The sequence below is a fragment of the Pipistrellus kuhlii genome, unplaced genomic scaffold (genome assembly GCF_014108245.1).
Source record: "Pipistrellus kuhlii isolate mPipKuh1 unplaced genomic scaffold, mPipKuh1.p scaffold_m20_p_68, whole genome shotgun sequence".
NCBI classification, from domain to species: domain Eukaryota; kingdom Metazoa; phylum Chordata; class Mammalia; order Chiroptera; family Vespertilionidae; genus Pipistrellus; species Pipistrellus kuhlii.
In genome coordinates this window covers 1,140,866-1,158,170 of record NW_023425571.1, presented here as the reverse complement: position 1 = coordinate 1,158,170, position 17,305 = coordinate 1,140,866, and the positions used below count along the sequence as shown (strand labels likewise).

At 57.1% G+C, this 17,305-nt stretch overlaps 1 protein-coding gene across 13 annotated transcripts in view; it reads left to right on the top strand.

Annotated features, from left to right (window-relative positions):
• PRRC2B (proline rich coiled-coil 2B) overlaps positions 1-17,305 on the top strand; it is a 66,361-nt gene that overhangs the window by 26,442 nt on the left and 22,614 nt on the right. For 11 of the 13 annotated variants that reach the window (XM_045575151.1, XM_045575153.1, XM_036420444.2 and 8 more), the window contains exons 5-14: positions 638-710; positions 1,271-1,414; positions 3,462-3,703; positions 4,102-4,223; positions 4,610-4,752; positions 6,140-6,230; positions 10,218-10,410; positions 10,935-11,250; positions 12,639-12,829; positions 15,699-15,897. In XM_045575151.1, the coding sequence (XP_045431107.1) occupies positions 638-710; positions 1,271-1,414; positions 3,462-3,703; positions 4,102-4,223; positions 4,610-4,752; positions 6,140-6,230; positions 10,218-10,410; positions 10,935-11,250; positions 12,639-12,829; positions 15,699-15,897 (1,714 nt within the window). The remainder of the gene's footprint in view (positions 1-637; positions 711-1,270; positions 1,415-3,461; positions 3,704-4,101; positions 4,224-4,609; positions 4,753-6,139; positions 6,231-10,217; positions 10,411-10,934; positions 11,251-12,638; positions 12,830-15,698; positions 15,898-17,305) is intronic. The other 2 variants (XM_045575150.1, XM_045575148.1) reach the window with 2 other exon arrangements.

Sequence of the window (17,305 nt, the reverse complement as noted above, 5' to 3'; positions counted from 1 at the left end):
AGAGGTGCTGAGAAGAGACTCCCACTTTCTGAAACCTCAGCCGAGGCTATAGGTTCGCTTGGGGTGAAGTTCACGGGCAATAATAGTAACCCCTCCTTGGCCCTGTAGTACCTCATCCAGTTTGGCTGCTTATAGACCCCAAAGGGGGGGCTGTGGGTTGGCCCTGGTGCCCCTCTGCTTCCTGCTGCTCTGGAGGTGCACCCCTCCTGGGGGTGGGGGCTGTCCACCCGAGCTGCATGGTCCCCTCAGGTGGTCCTATGGGCAGCCACTATGGCAAGCATTCAGGGCACTCCCAGTCAGTCTGCGCTAGAGAGACAGCCCTGCCGTGAGTGTGTGCGGGAGGGGGTGGGCTGAGAGAGGGGTCATGGGCAGGGCACCTATTTAATTAGGTACCCACCCCAGTCACTGATGGGTTTTGCTCATGGCGCTCTGTGCTGTAGCTTACCTTCCTTTGGGAGGGGCCCGCCAGCTGGATGCTGCTGAGAAAGGGGAGCTCCTGAACTGATCCCATTCGGCCCGTGGCCGTGGACACGTGGGCATCGTGGTGGGACCTGGGGCAGCCGAGAACACCTTCCACCTGCTTGGGGAGCAGACAGCCGGCCGATGGGCGGACTCTCTAATTCTCTTCCTTTTTCAGAACACAAGTACAGTGCCAGGTGGACCAAAGTCATGGGCACAGCTGAATGGAAAGCCAGCAGGACACGAAGGTGGTAAGTGGGAAGAGGTGGGCAGGACGGCGCTCACCTTCTCGGACCATTTCGGTTGGGTCTAGGTCAGTGGTCAGCAAACTGCGGCTCGCGAGCCACATGCGGCTCTTTGGCCCCTTGAGTTTTTAGCTAAGGCCAGCTTAGGAGTACCCTAATTAAGTTAATAACAATGTACCTACCTATGTAGTTTAAATTTAAAAAACTTGGCTCTCAAAAGAAATTTCAATCGTTGTCCTGTTGATATTTGGCTCTGTGGACTAATGAGTTTGCTGACCACTGGTCTAGATTATCTTGGCCTAAAGCTTTGTGAGCCTCCCACCTGAGAGTCACTGCTCGGGGCCTGGCCTTGGCCCCGGGGAAGCAGTGCTGGTTCTGAAGGTGTATCAGGGTTGGCCTCTGGGGGTCCTTAGGGAGCCGGAGAGCGCGCTGCCAGCACTGACGCCAGCGCGGCGCCACGCACCCCGAGGAGCCCACCGGCGGCGTGGCTCTCCGTGCTTGGAGTGCAGAGGCTGAGGGTCCTTGGTGCTGACCTCACTGGCTCATAAGTCCTGGTTTTCTTTCAGGTTTAAGGGGCTCAAGCCGACTCTTATCCTTCTCTCCCGAGGAATTTCCGACGCTGAAAGCAGCTGGAGGGCAGGACAAGGCTGGCAAAGAAAAGGGCGTCTTAGATCTGTCGTATGGGCCCGGACCAAGCCTCCGCCCTCAGAGTGAGTGACCGCAGCCCGTGCGGGCGGACGCGTGGGGATGCAGACTCTCCCTTACCTTCCTGCCCTCCGACAGGAGTGTGCGGGGCCTCAAGGAAGGCGTGGCTGCTGACCTTTGCCTGACCTCTGCATTCACTGGACTTGAACCCTAGGCTGGTCAGGAGGTCACCCTTCTTTCTTTCTTTCTTTCTTTCTTTTTTTTTTTTTTTAAATACACTTTATTGATTTTTAACAGAAAAAGGGAGAGAGTTAGAGAGCTAGAAACGTCAATGAGAAAGAAACATCGACCAGCTGCCTCTTGCACACCCACTTACCAGGGATGTGCCCGCAACCAAGGTACATGCCCTTGACCGGAATCGAACCTGGGACCTTTCAGTCCGCAGACCGAGGCCCACTGAGCCAAACCGGCTTCGGCCACCCTTCTTTCTTGTTGTTGGGGCGGCCAGGCCTTCCTGCTGTCATTAGAAAGTTCTGCTATGCCAGGTGGTCATGGCAAGGATGGCCAGGCCACGGACCAATTGGTGTCTGATTCAGAAGCGGCTCTCCCAAAGCCTAGTGCAGTGCCATCCGGGTCACTTGGGGAGTGTGTCAAAGGTGTGAGTGACTTCCACCTCCCCACCCGCCAACTTAAAGCCCTGTTTTTAACCCTTACGTTGCTCGCTCAGCGCTCATCTCCACGGCCCATCCTCGGGTCTGGTCAGGGAGGGGAGGGGTGTGGAGTGCTGCTTGCTGGTGATGTTTTAGAGGCTGTCGGTGGCCTAAGGTGTTATTGAGGAATGAGATCTTCTACCTGTTCTAGCCAGAGATTCTGAAATGGCTCTTGTTTTTTTGCGGGGGTTACTGGGGAGGGTGCTTGATCAGGTTTTGAAATATATGGGGCTTGTGTTTGCTTATGATTAACCCCTAAGAGCTGAGTCCCGTGAGGAAATGGTCACATGCAGCTCTCCTCAGCGCGCCGCCTTCCAGTGGCCTGCACCACGTTGCTACGTCTGCTCCGAAGACGTCCTGCAGTTTCTCAGGCCAGGAGCGGGAGCGTTCTGGGTCCGACTAGGATGAGCTGCTTTATAGGACTACAAACAGAGCGCGGAGGAGCTCCTGGGATGGGTTTTCTCTCTTTTGAGAAGAGGAAAAAGCAGATGGCCAGAGAGGTGACCCCGACAGGGCATACCCGAGCCATATGTGGGGCTTGGAGGGTTAGACTGAAGCCAGTGTGGTGGCTTCCACACTCAGGGGCCTTTTGTGTTTCAGTGTCACCCACCTTAACTGAAGCCAGCAGTCACGTGGCTCTGGCAGTGTCTCCGGGGCCTGAGATTCCACCAGACCTGCTGCCTTTGCAGTTGGCAGCAGCATAGAGAAAGATGGCTTGGTCCGCAGGCCACCTGGGCCCTGCAGGAGGCCCCGGCTGGGGCAGGGTAGGCGGGCCAAGGCCTGTGGCAGTCCAGGCCCTTCCAGCCAGAGGGTCTCTGTGCTCTGCTTCGTCTGTATAAACTGGGCACTCTCCTTGATGAGAGGGGCCACCGCTAAACGAAGTGTGAAACATGCCAGAACTCACTCTGGTTTAAGGTCAAATCCAGGGCTGCAGGCAGGGCCGGCCCTCCGGGGCTGGGGCGTCTGGAAGGAGCCGCGGCTGTGTCTACCGGGCTGCCTGGTGCCGCTCGGAGGACGGGCTCCTGTCCGCCAGGGAAGACCGCACACTCGCCTCCTCTCTTCTGGCGACCCCGTCTGTCTCCCAGCCAGGCTCCCTCAGCAGGTGCACACGTGTGGCCAGTGCTGTCCGCCCACCTCCCCGACACACGTGACCAGGACTCTCCTCTTCACTCTTTGTTTTTTGGGGGCCTTTTTGGTGAATGAGGCCCACTCTCCACCCCTGCCTGATTACATGCCTTTAAAATCCTCTTTGTTTTCGAGTTAAGTTTTAGTTACATTGAAAGACACACATCTTAATCGTCCACTTTGACAGTGGATCAGGGGGTCCCTTGGCCTTCAGAACCTCATACAGTCCCTCCTCCCCCTCCTCTTTCCCTCCCCTCCGCCCCCTTTCCCTTTCCAGATGTGACCAGCTGGAGGGAGGGCGGTGGGCGAAACATAATTTCTGCCACGTCTCTGAGCGCCGCCCCCACTGAGCTGGGCAGCAGGAACGCGAGTGCGGGAGACGGAGCCCCCTCCTCGGCATGCACCAGCGACTCTACGGACCCCTCTCTCCGCCCGGCGCAGCCTGTCCGCAAAGGGGCTTCACAGTTCATGGGGAATGCATACCACCCACCTACATACCACGACATGCTTCCTGCTTTTGTAAGTCTCCGAGGGTGCGTTTCCCCGCAGTCAGCGGTCCGTGCCCAGTAGAACTGCCTCCCGGGGTGGGGTCACCTTCGGTGCTCCCCCCGCCTCACGCTTCGCCCCGGGCCCTGCGGGGAGGTTTCCATTCAGGCTCCGCTTTCTCCTTCCCGGTCCGAGGGCCTCGGCTGCCTTCCCTGCCACGTGCCTCAGCCTCGCTCTTTAGGAAGGAAGAGGCAGGTTCCCCCAGACACAGGCCCCGGCGTCCCAGCAGCAGGAAGGAAATGGGGAGACGGTGGCATGTGAAATAGGGACCCCAAGAGTTCCTGTTTCTTTTCCCAACACAAATCCTAATGTGAGTGGAACGAGGAATTGGGGTCATTGCTGGAAATCCGTTCATGGATGTTCTGTTCCAGATGTGTTCGCCGCAGTCCTCCGAGAGCCCAGGCACCGCGGAGCGAGCCTCCTTCCCGCCCCCGCAGCTCCGCCTGGAGCCCCGCGTCCCGTTCCGGCAGTTCCAGCTGAATGACCAGGACGGGTGAGCGGCGAGGGGCGGGGCGTCTCGGACACCCAGGGGCTGAGTGGCGGTGCTCTGCCTTCTGCAGACACAGTGCCTGGGTGTGCGGGACGGTGTGCGGGACGGGACGGCCAGGTGAGGGGTTGGGCTATGGCTCAATGCCTGGCACAGTGGAAGCTTTGGCACGGCCGAGGCCGCTGCCCTGGTGTTGGCACTGAGCGGGCAGCGGCAGCCCCAGGCAGGCTCCAGGCGGGGCCTCTCTCCCGTGTGTCTCTGTCCAAAGGGGATGGGATGGCTTACACGTTAAGCACACACAGACCTTGGTGGTTCAGGACTTACTTAGACGTGTCCGGTTCTGCTTCCATAGTGTAGTGACTAAGTTCAGTGTCTTCCCTTCTCTCCCTCAGGAAAGACAGCCGGCTGGGGATGGCCCGCCCGCCCCGCCCGCTCCGGCAGCTGGTGGAGCGGGCGCCGCGGCCCACCATCATCAACGCCGAGAACCTCAAGGGCTTGGACGACCTGGACACGGACGCCGATGACGGCTGGGCAGGTGGGTTGCTCCTGCGTGCGCCTCCCCCGGTGCGCTGGCGGCAGGCTGACGTCCACCTGGGTGAACGCCCTGCGCACGGTTTTCCTGGGCGCGGACTGAGCATGGGGGGCGGGAGTGGCTCTCACAGCGGGCTTCCCGGCCCATCCGTGTCTGCGTTTGGTCTTTGGTCTCGATCTAGATTTTTTATGTTAACTTCTTGTAAAGACTTTTTTATAATGGAAAAGTTAAACCAAGCAAATTATAAATGCCCCCCCAGCCCTCATCAGCTTCGCCAGGTACCCCCCTTCTGCCTTCTTGTTTCTTCCCTTTGCCCCCTCTCCACCCCAGCCTGATTCCCTGCCGTTACAACCCTTTCTGTTTGTTTTCGTGTAAACTTTATTACATGGAAACACACGCATCGTAATGGTACACTGTTGATAAAGGGATACCCCTGGGAACCTTTCCTCCTCTCCCAGCCCTGTCACACCGCCCGCCTCCCCCCCCCACCCCCAACACCCGCCGGCCCAGGCCTGCACTCTGTTGGCATCACCCTTGGAGCAGTCTGCCCTGTATAACTACAGGCAGGCAGAGTCACAGCTTTTCCTCTGGGTCGTGGTTTTGAGATTCATCAATGTTGTTATATATGCCAATTGTTGCTTTTACTTACTGGGGCATATCTTACTGTATCGATATACTGTAACTTACCGATCTCTTTAAAGCTCCATAGTTATGATATTCTCATGTCTCCTGAGTGCCCAGGGGGGAGTGGGAGTGTTGGGTCAAAGGGTGGGTGTGTGAAGGGTGCACAAGGACCACAGACCTTCTCTACCGCCGAGCAGCGACCACGCCCTCCTGTCAGTCTGTGCTTTTGCCATTCTGGTGGGTGTGGAGTGGCATCTCTGTGCTTTTCATTTGCATTTTGTGATGACTAATGCCAGCGAACACATTTCCATGTTCACCTTGTGAGGTGTATCTTTTACACACACACACACACACACACACACACACACACACACAAGGACTGATGCCCAAAATTCGTGCAAGAGTAGGAGTTCCTTCCCGTCTGCCAGGGCCGGCTTCCCTCTGGCATCGGGACCCGGGCATCCCGTGCAGCCCTGCTTCTTCCAGAAAAATGTCCGATCTAATTAGCATACGACCCTTTAATTATCATAGACTGCCCAGACTTAGGAGCTGTTGTCTGGAAGGAGGGCAGTCTGACCAGGCTGCCTCCCTGCTACCAGAAGCCAGAGCTCCTTGCATTAGCTTCAGTTTGTTATGGTGGCAGCCGCGTGGCTCGCCTTACTCCTCACTGGGTCACTGGGTTGGCATGGTTCCGGGCTGAAGTGGCACTCTTGGCAGTTGAAATTCTCATCTCTCCTCGTTCTTCCTGGCCCACGTCCTGCTGCAGGCCTCCATGAGGAAGTGGACTATTCGGAGAAGTTGAAGTTCAGTGATGATGAAGAGGAGGAGGACGTGGTGAAGGACGGCAGGCCACAGTGGTAAGGCTCCCCGCTCCTGGCGTGCTCCAGGCAGCCTGACGCTTAGCGGCACTGCCGGGTGCTGGTCCCGTGCCCAGAGCATTTCCTGGTTCCCTGCAGCCTCCTGGGAAGATACTGTTTCATTTTGCAGATGAGAGGGCTAAACTGGGCACAGCGTTCTGTTCGAGAATTGAGCCAGGATTTGTATCCGGCGTGGCAGGCTGGTTCTAGCTTTCCTGAGGGGGTGTGGCAGCTGGTCCTAGTGATAGTAATGGCCCCTCCGGCGCTTCCCTGAGGGGGTAGAGACTGTTCTGCAGCATGATGGACGTCATGCCCCAGAAGCCTCTGTGGCCACACGAGTTTGGGAAACCGCCTGGCTTCAACTTTCCCTTTCCTTCTTTCCTCTAGGGTTGCCTGCACTCGGGGTGTGTGTACAAAAGCATGCTGGGAATCTCCTGGGAGGTGGGAGAAGCCTACGCAGGGCAGGCTGGGCTTCCTAAACTTCTTAGACCCATTTAACCCTTTCTCTCTTTTCCTGGATCATTTAATGGACAAATTGTACTCCCAATGCCCTTTGGAAAGTACTTCGTTGTTCTCTAGCCCCTCTTGTTTTATCATAATATCAGCAGTATTGGCTAGTACTTTTTTTATATTTAACACGAGAGGCCTGATGCACAAAATTTGTACAGGGGGCTTGGCTCTTGTAGCTGCAGCAGCTTGCCGTGGTCCTTGCAGCCCCAGCTTTATTCAAGGGCGTTTATAGAAGGACGTTTGGATGTCTGATCTAATTAGCATATTCTGCATTTATTATTATAGACATTTTTATTGATTTCAGAGAGGATGGGAAAGGGAGAGAAAGGTAGAAACATTAATGATGAGAGAGAATCATGGATCAGCTGCCTCCTGCACGCCCCCTACTGGAGATCGAGCCTACAACCTGTGAATTAAACCGTGACCTGGTTCATAGATAGATTTTCAACCACTGAGCCATACTGGCCAGGCTTGGCTAGTACCTTTGTTTTTTATTTATTTTTGGACTTTACATATGTTTAAAAGCCATATGAATAATATGTTTTGTAAAATACAAAAAGTGTTTAAAAATAAGGCAGAAATCCTTTAATCCTAAGTCCAGAAATAGTCATCACATTTTTAAGTTTATTTTGTACTGGAGGCCTGGTGCATGAAACTTGTGCATGGGGCGCTGTGGGGGGGTTGTTCTCAGCCCAGCCTGCACCCTCTCCAATCTGGGATCCCTCTCACAATACAGGTCTGCTGGCTCCCAACTGCTCACCTGCCTACCTTCCTGATTGCCCCTAACCACTTCTGCCTGCCAGCCTGATTGATGTCTAACTGCTCCCCTGCCAGCACATTTGCCCCCAGCTTCCCTCCTCTGCCAGCCTGGTCACCCTAACTACCTTCCCCTACAGTGTTGATCGCCTTCAACTGCCCTCCCCTGCTGGCCATCTTAAGATGACCATCTTGTGTCCACATAGGGGCAGCCATATTGTGTGTTGGAGTGATGGTCAATCTGCTTATTACTCTCTTATTAGATAGGCTAGAGGCCTGGTGCATGGGTGGGGGCAGCTGATTTGCTCTGGAGGGTGTCTGGGATCAGGGTGGGGTTTCTCTTGAGGTGTGGGGCAGCCTGAGGGAGGGGCCTGTGGTGGTTTGCAGGCTGGCCACGCCCCCCCAGCGACCCAAGCAGAGGCCCTGGTATCTGGAATTTATTTACCTTCTACAATTGAAACTGTAGCCTGGAGCGGATTGGGACTCATGTGTCTTCTATAAGTGAAACTTCGTAGCCTGGGGTGGAGACTTCGGAGGCCAGGGTGTGCCAAAAGCTTTGCTTCCTCCATTGCTGGGGAAACGCCTCCATCCTGCTTTCTGTGGCTGTAGCCATCTTGGGGTTAATTTGCATCCTCTCTCTGATTGGCTGGTGGGCATGGCATGTGCAGCGGACTGATGGTTAATTTGCATTTTACTCTTTTATTAGGATTGTTGACACTATTACAGATGTCCCCTATTTTCCCCTACTACCTCCCTTCACCCAGTCCCTGCCCACCCCAGGCCTTTACCTATTGGCGAGTACTTGTAAAATAGCACCTTGGGTTGCTTTCATTTGCCTTTTTTTGTGGACCAGCACATAGGGTTTTTTTCCTTCATGTGGCATTTCCTGTTTTCTTTATACATCACCTATGGGACTTATTATGCTTCCTCAAAAAATGGGATTTTTTAATATTGTTTAGATATTAATGCTTTAATGTTCCCTTTGTTTTATTATCGCTGACTGAATGTGTGTACGGTCCAGTCTGCAAGTCTCTGTTTTCATCTTTCACTTCTAAGCTCCTGGAGTCAGCGCCCTCTTCTGGAGGAAGCTGGTAGCACGCTCTGCCACTCTGATGGCACACAGTTCACTAAATGAGGCTCTGTTCTTTATTTTCACGCTGCTCGCTCGATGTACTTGGGGATTGTCTGTGGATCAGTTCTTGGAACACTGAGCTTAGAAGGAAATGTGACCAGGAATTTAAGTCAAAGACAAAGACATAAAACTTAGGTTGATTGGGGCAACAGGATACTGTTGTTTCTTTCAGTTGATGTTAATTGAATATTCAACAGAAGGAGTTAGACACGGAGCCAGTTTTGCTACTGGCTGTGACCAAGGACACTTCAGATTGAGGGCACCTTCTTCCTAAACCTGCTCTTTTTTAAAAATATATTTTTATTGACTTCAAGAGGAAGAGAGAGGGAGAAATAAATAGAAACATCAGTGATGAGAGAATCAGTGATCAGCTGCCTCCTGCACACCCCACACGGGATCGAGCCCGTAACCCGGGCCTGTGCCCGAACAGGGAATTGAACCGTGACCTCCTGGTTTATAGGTCGATCCTCAACCTCTGAGCCGCGTTGGCCGGGTGAAACCTGCTCTTTTTTTTTTTTTATATTCTCTGAGCTGGCTGGTGATGCCCAACCCCCAGAGACTCCTACAAGGAGCTCAGAGTCCCTCTGACATCTTTGTTCCCTCCGTGCGGATTCCTGAACCTTCCCTGACTCCCTCCCTGCCTGCTCGTTGTGTCGGGGCCACGGGACTGGCCTCCTGTCTTTTCGGGACCGTGCAGAGGTCAGCCAGCGCCCCCTCTCGTGTGCTTACCCTCTCCGGTGCCTGGTGTCTAGTTCTAAAGACACGGCCTTTCCTGTGCAGAGAACTTGCTGGGTCTCTCCCTGCCTCACTGTGAGGTCAGCAGTCGCCAGCAGTTTTGCTGCCCTGCTGTGATCCCCTAACCTGCCTCACCTGCCTCACCGGCCCCGCTCACGCACACATGTGCACCGACACGTGCGCGCACAGAGTAGCCAGACCTGAGCCTGCTGTTCTCTGGGCTCCTGCTAGGTGACCGGGCACCGTTTCCCATACAGGAGGCCCAGGCGTGTCCTCGCGCTTTGCCCTGTGCCTGTAGCTCTGCCCTGAGCGTGACGGTGAGCACGCACAGCTCCCTTCCCCCCTTCTCTTCCTGCTGCCCGCAGCCTGGGGCTCGCCTGTCCTGTCCGCACCACGGGCCTTCCTTTCCCCTCTTGCTCTTCTCGGGGGCCCTGCAGCGGCCGCCTGTGCTGAGGAGCAGTCTGAGCCCCTTCAGTGCAAAGCGCAGGGCAGGGGCTGCGGTAAAGACGCACCTTCTTCTGGGTTCGGCTTCAAGTCCGTTAGCTCCTCCCTGGGCGGGCAGCTGCCCAGCCTCTGAGAATCTTTGTAAACTCCTTAAAAGGGGGAGAGTGAGCCCCTCCCCCATAAGATAAAGTGGTGGGTGGGGAACAGCCTCGCTGGAGCGCTGAGCTGTGGGAGAGTGAACTGGTAAATGCTGGTACTGGTTTTGGTGTTCTGGGATGTTGTCACCGTGGGTGGGGAGTGGGGGCGCTCCGATGAGGAAATGGGTGTGTAGACAGCTGGCTCAGGACCTCGGGCTGGGAAGGCCAGACCGTGCTGGCTGATGGGAAGCTAACAGCGTGCGGTTGTCCTAGGAACAGCTGGGACCCAAGGAGGCCGCGGGGGCTGTCAATGAGCTCTGCAGACAGCGCTGATGCCAAGCGTGCCCACGAGGAAGGAAAGGACTGGGGCGAAACAGCGGGCATGGCTCGTATCGTCCGGAAGGTGCCAGAACCTCAGCCACCTTCCAGGAAGCTTCACAGCTGGGCCTCAGGCCCTGACTACCAGGTACCATGGGAACTGGAGGGATCTGTGCCTGTGATTGCTGGGGACACCCTTCCCTCCAACTCTCCCTCTCTCCACATTGATTTGACATGAGGTCCCAGAAGACCAGTGTCACCTGTTGGATGCCCTCTGCATTTGACCTTTGCTGAGCTGAGTGTTGGGTTTCTGAGAGTCGTAGGAGGATACTGCTCTTTCTTTTTTAATTAAAGAAATGTCTTCTGAAACAGGCAGGAACTTACAGAAAAGTTGGAAGCGCATAGAAAGAAAACTTTCTGAGCCAGGGAGGGAAGGTGGCGGCCTGGCGAGCATGTCGGCACAGGTGCTGTGGTGTGAGCTGGTACTGACAGTCACCAAGTCTTCATTTGTCCAGAACCTCCTTCCAGATACAGGGAGGGGCAGAGCAGGATTAGAACCGGGGTCCGCCTGGCGCGGGACGCGGCTCCCAGGTGCTCGAGGGCCATGGAGAGAGGACGGCTGCAGGGAGAGGGCCCGCCTCTCGGTTCCATCAGACCCTCTCCTCCCGGCAGAAGCCCCCCGTGGGCGGCGTGTTCCGGCAGCAGTCCGTGGAGGACAAGGAGGACAAGCCGCCGCCACGGCAGAAGTTCATCCAGTCGGAGATGTCCGAGGCCGTGGAGCGCGCCCGGAAGCGCCGGGAGGAGGAGGAGCGCCGCAGCCGGGAGGAGCGGCTGGCCGCCTGCGCCGCCAAGCTCAAGCAGCTGGACCAGAAGTGCAAGCAGGCCCAGAAGGCCGGCGAGGCGCCCCGGCCGGCGGACAAGGAGGCGCCCCGGTCCCCAGCCCCCGAGAAGGCGCCGCCGCAGGAGAACGGCCCCGCCGTCCGCAAAGGTGAGCGGGGCTCTCGCCCCACAGACTGCTCTGCGTCTCCCTGGCTCCGGCACCTCCCGCTCCGGCCGGAGGGCTGGGAAGCACCGGCAGTAAGAGCTCCAGCCCGGGTCACAGGCCTGGGGTCACCGTTTCCATGCCAACACTGGCTCCGCACCTCACCTGCGGGAGCTTGTCCCGCATCTGTGCAGTGGGATGGGACCGGTATGTCCCCCCCCTTCGTGCGGAGGGGCCACCGAGGGGATGCGTGCAGAGCGTTGGCACAGCTCTGGGCACAGAAAGCACGCGTGCACCTGCTGATAACGGCGCCCGTTGTGTTGTCACGGTCACGGGCATCACTGCCCCTGCTCAGCCCAAGGTGCGAGCCGAGGATCTTCCTAAGGCACAGGGTCCTCCTGGACTGAAGGAAGCCCTGTGTGCACACGCGGCTCTCAGAGTTAACGCTGAAGGCCTGGGGCACGGCTGTCAGAGATGTCGGACGGCGCTGTCAGAGCGGTTTTAAAGAATCAGACCAGCATGTTCTTTGTGATTTTTAAAAATCGAGGAAAACCAGCTCTTTTCTGGAGACAAGGGCCTGGTGAGTTTCAGTCCCTGAGAGCCTCTCGGATGGGGGCTTCCTGCCGCTCTGACAGCGCCCAGCGCCTCCCTGGCTTGGGAACTCGGGGAACAGACAGCCGCTCTGTCCGTCTCCCGGAAGTCCTGTGAAGCCTGGCCGGAGGTGGCTGCCCGGGGCTGAGGGCAGGAGGAGGTGGCTGGGTGTGAGCGTGGTGCGATGATCCGGGTCCCGGCGGGGCTGCTGTCTGCACTGCCTGCCTCCGCCGTTCCTCCGGGCCTGAGCCTCTGCGGTTGAAGGAGGAAAGCAAGTGTCACTTACACTGGAGAAAAGACTGGAAAACGTGCAGCGCTGGGGCGGGCTAGAAAGAAGGGGATTTCGGAGAGAATGATGGGGGACAGTTGGGGAGCACCTCCTGCTGTCAGGTGGTGTAAGCACATGACCGGGATTATCTCTGATGGCCAGAAGCCCGGCGGGAGGCAGCTGCCGTCCTCGTTCTGCAGAGGAAGGACCGGCTGCCCACCCAGGCCCCCAGCCGTGGGACGGTGTGAGTTAGCGGGTGGGACGGTGGGTGCAGCTGCCACGGAGCGCATGGCTGACTTCGAGGGTCCTGCTTAATGAGCCCTCTCTCCTCTGCACCCAGTCCTGCTCCACTGCTGGCGCTGTGGCCTCGGGCAGTCACCTACCTGACCTTGGGTCCTGGGTCTCCCCTGAAGCGGGATATGTGGGACCGTGGGCTCGTGCCAGTGCCATGGTCCGAGGCTGTGACACCTCCGCTCTAACTTCCCGTTCCAGTTCCTGTCACACTGCAGCCTGCTCTCTCTGTGTTTGTCTCCAGGCTCCCCCGAGTTCCCTGCCCAGGAAGCCCCCAGCACGTTGTCAGAAGAGGCCCCCCCAGCGCCTGCGGCTGTGGCTCAGAGCGGCGGCAGTGAGGAGGGGCCCGGGGAGGCGGGGTCCCCCGCGCAGGAGTTTGGCAAGTACCAGAAGTCCCTTCCTCCCCGGTTCCAGCGCCAGCAGCAGCAGCAGCAGGTAAGCAGGGAGACACTGAGAAGCCCTTGTAAACAGGCCTGCCTGTGGGGTGAAGGCCCCTCCCCCTCCCAGGCCCTTCCGTTAGAGTAGGGGTGTCGAACTCAATCAGAGAAGGGGCCAAAATCTAAAATCCAGCCTAAATCGCGGGCCGAATGGTTTACTGAACAGTCATAAACTGTCATTGTGATGGAAACGCAGCAGAGTGCAGTGATGACAGCGCGGTGCAGGCCACATTGCAAGGCCTGGCGAGATGGATTTGGCCCGCGGGCCTTGTGTTTGACACATGTGCGTTAGAGCAACAGCAGAAACGCCCTCCTGCCCGGTCCCGTCAGGGCGGACGGAGGGCTGCACTCAGAGCTCCGGGCCTCAGGAGATATCTCTGACCACCCCCACGCGGGTGACTCCCTGGCCTTGTCTCACGTGAGCGGGAGGAGCTGGCGGTGGTACCTTGGACGTGGGGTGAGCGAGCTGAGAGAGTGGCTTGTTGTGCAGAGCAGTGACTGTGGCCGCTCCGGACACGGACAGTGGCCCCACCCTGGGCGTCTCGGGAGCGAGGGCGGCCTGGGAGCTGCGGGGCGCTGCCAGCGGGAGCGGGTGCGCTTGGGGAAGGATGCAGGTTTGTCAGTGTTTAACCAGAGCGCGTGAGTCCGGTCCTGGTGGTGCGCACTCCTAGTTGTGTATGGCCCAGACGGGTCATTGTCCACCAGTAAGCAGGAGCTTTCCTCCCTGGCAGTGAGGGTGTCTGGCTCCTGTAGGCTGACTTCTGGGCAGCGTCATTACTGGTTCCATAAACCTTAAGAGGACTTGCCTTTGCCCAGGACAAGCTCATGTGGGGTCGTGCTGACCATCCCAGGCTCTCAAGCCGGGCCCCTGGCCCTCGGAGCCACTCTGTGCGGTGTGTGTCCTACAGGAGCAATAAGTGAGCAGGTCATTGTGACGAGCAGTGCGTTTCGGTGGGAAGCAGGCGATTCTTGGACATTCCTTAATCCAGCAACCAGGCATGCAGTAAAATGTTGCTGTTGTTAACCAAATGTTTCATAACGTGTGTGCCCGGGGCAAACACCAGGCCTTGAGCCTCTTCCTGGAATCGCATTTAGTCGCCTTGAAAGCCTTGCCCTGGCCTGTGAGGCTCAGTGGGTTGGAGCATTGTCCTGTGCACTGAAAGGGCACATACCCAGGGTTCGGGTTTGACTCCTGGTCGGGGTGTACAGGAGCAACCAATGATGTTTCTCTCTCACATTGATTTTTTTAAATTTAAATTCTTTATTGTTGAAAGTATTACATATGCCCCCCTCCCCATTGGCCTCTCCCTGCTCGCTCCTGGCCCCCAGCACAGGCCCTCACCCCACCTCTGTCCATTGGCTGTGCTCACATGTGTGCATCCAAGTCCTTTGGCTGATCTCTTCCCCCTCCCCTGCCTGCCTGCCTCCCTCTGAGGTTTGACCGGCTATTTGATGCTTCTATGTCTCTGGATCTATTTTTGTTCACCAGTTCGTGTTGTTCACTCTATTCCACAAATGGATCTCACATTAATGTTTAATCTCCTTCTCTCTGCCTCTCTCTAAAATCAATTTAAAATCAAACAAAACAAACCTCCCTCCAGGCCCGTGCTCTGAGCAGGAGCCAATGCCCTGTGGTTTCAGTGCGGCTGCACTCAGGGCTGGCGCGCGGTTACGCTGGAAGAGGAGAGTAGCTGGAGCTGTACGCGGCCGGAGCTTGTGCTCTAGGCCATCTGGGGGCAATGACGGGCAGGCCCTCCCTAGGCGCAGGGAGGAGTCTGCAAGCGCCTTGCGGACTGGCCAGCCAGGCTCCCTGGGGACCTGGGGTCTAGACAGGAGTGGCTGGGCTGCAGCCTGCCGTGGGGCCGGGAGGCTCTGGTCATGGAAACTGTGCTCCTCAGAAAGCGCCCTGAGCGCCCCTGGAGCCGCCCAGGGGGCCAGCCCGGGCCGCCAGCTGGGGGGTGGCCCTGTTGTGGGCACCGGGAAGGGGCGGCGCAGCGGGCTCTGCTGGGCGGGCTCTGCACCGGGTCCTGCAGCTGCCGCTGCGGATGCCCCTGGAGGCAGCCTGAGGTCACGGCGTGGAGCAGGCTCTCAGTGGGCCCTCTCCGGCTCTCATATCGAACATGCCCCCGCTGGTACTCTGTGCTCATCCGCTCCTGCCGAGCTTTCTAGATGCCAGTCATGGTGGGGCAGGGACCCGTGGGCTCCGACTCTGGGGACGCAGTGAGCAGCGGCAGCGGGAAATCGTGGCTGGTGTCAGTGCTGCAAAGGCAGATGTCAGAGCCGAGGACGGGACTGCTCGCTCCCTCAGGCTCGCAGAGGAATGAGCTTTTAAACGGAACCTGAAGAGAGTGAGGGAGCGGGTTTGGGGACGCAGACAGGAGCTTCCCGGAGTCTCCCAGTTGTTACAAGGCCTCGTGTGCAGGCAGGAGCAGGCGCAGGGTGAGGCGCAGTGGGGGTCGGGCAGGATCCAGAGGAGCCGGTGGCTGACCTGTCACCCTGCGGAGACCATCGAGGCTCTTGGGAAGCGAGGGGCTGCCGTGAGCAGGGGTGTGAGGGTCACTCCGTGGGGTGGAGCGTGGGTTGAAGAGGCCAGAGGTGAGGAAGGAGAGCTGGGACCATGCTCAGCGGGTGGTGGGCGAGGAGAGTCCTGGGAGGGGTGTGCTGGCCATCGCCGGCTCCAGGAGACCCAGGAGGGGAGCACAGGCTCCCGCTGGGTTGGGGAGCCGTAACACACGGCATCTCCCCATCGAGCAGCCGCTCGTCCCTCCCTCTCGGTCTTCTGTCCCGGTGGGCCCTCTGCGCCTGCCGGAAGATGAGCGTGTGCGGGGTGCGTCTGCCCACAGCACCGTCTAACCCTCTCTCCCTGCCAGGAGCAGCTGTACAAGATGCAGCACTGGCCGCAGGTGTACCCTCCGCCCTCGCACCCGCAGCGCACCTTCTATGCGCACCACCCGCAGATGCTGGGCTTCGACCCCCGCTGGATGATGATGCCCTCCTACATGGACCCGCGGATCCCGCCCACGCGCACCCCCGTGGATTTCTACCCCCCGGCCCTGCACCCCTCCGGTAAGCTCCATGGGCTGGGGGGCCCCCGGACGGGGGTGTGAAGGATGCTGCCTAGGAGTTAGGTCCTTGGGATTCTACTGCAGCCTTCTCTGCAAGTCACATGACAGCCTGGATTTAACATTCTTGTTGGCAGAATGAGGCGTGATAACGTATCTGCCACAAAGCATGCTGGGAGGAGTCCTAATGTCATGTGTCCAATGGCTTTCTCTGCTGTGTCTCTTCTCTGTTGTTCTGTCCCTTTCTGTCATTAATGTTCTCCGTGCCTCTGTTTCCCTTGATTAGTCTTCGCCAGGGTTTGTTTAGAGTCATTTTTGAAAAACAGCTTTTAGATTTCTTAATTTCTCAATTTTATTTTATTTTTACTTCATTAATTTCTCCTCCCCCTATTATTTCCTTTGAAATTATTCTGTTCTGTCTCTAACTAATAGTGTTGGATGCTTAGCTCATTTGTTTCCGGCTTTTCTGATATGAGTATTGAAGTATCACCTGAGCTGTGAACGCCTATGAATTTCACGAGAAAGCACTTCTGCTCTCACACAGTTCTAGAAGTTAGTCTGGTTTTTATTATGATTTTTTAATGGTGGGGTGCGAATTTTCCAAATATATAGAGTTTAGAGATTGTCCTCCTGGTGTGCCTTTCCAGTGTCTGCTTTGTGGTGAGTGTGGGCTGCCTGGTAGAGACCGGGCCCCCAGCTGGTCTCGGTGAGCACAGCTGCAGACGGTGGTGGGCGGCCCTCGCTCTCCGTTCCGCTCTTTTTAAAAGGGGCGGCAGGTCGGGTTTCACTCGAGGGCGGAGGTGCCAACCCGGCCCGATCTAGATTGTGGGTGTTTGTTGAGATCTGCTTTGTAACATTGCTGGTTTCTGCAAACATCCTCTGTTTGCTTGAGACGCACAGACGTTCCCTAGGTGGCTGTGTGCTGAGCTTGCTGGTTGTGCTGTGGGAACATCTGGGTCATCGCAGTGACCACTCAGAGGTGCGCCGGTCCCGCTGTGACCGGACCTGCCCAGTCTTGTGAGCGGGCGGGGTCTGCGTCCTCTCTCCGGAGGCGCCCCCTGTTACCACTGATGGCGCTTCCTACCTTCAGTGTCCACTTCGTCTGATGGTAGTAGCATTCTAGTTTTCTTTCTCTTTAAAAAGATACACTTTTATTGTTTCACAGAAGAAGGAAGAGAGACATAGAATCATCAGTGATGAGAAGCACCAATTGGCTGCCTCCTGCAACCTGGCCCGGAGTCAAATTATGACCTCCTGGTTCATAGGTCAACTTCAACCACTGGCCCACACTGCCCGGGCCAGTTTCTTTTGGTGAGGGATCACTCGGTGTCCTCTTTCCTGTCTTTGCGGCCAGCCTCTCCCAGCCCCTTTTGGGGAGCACATCTTTGTACAGGGCGTGCTTTTACCCACTC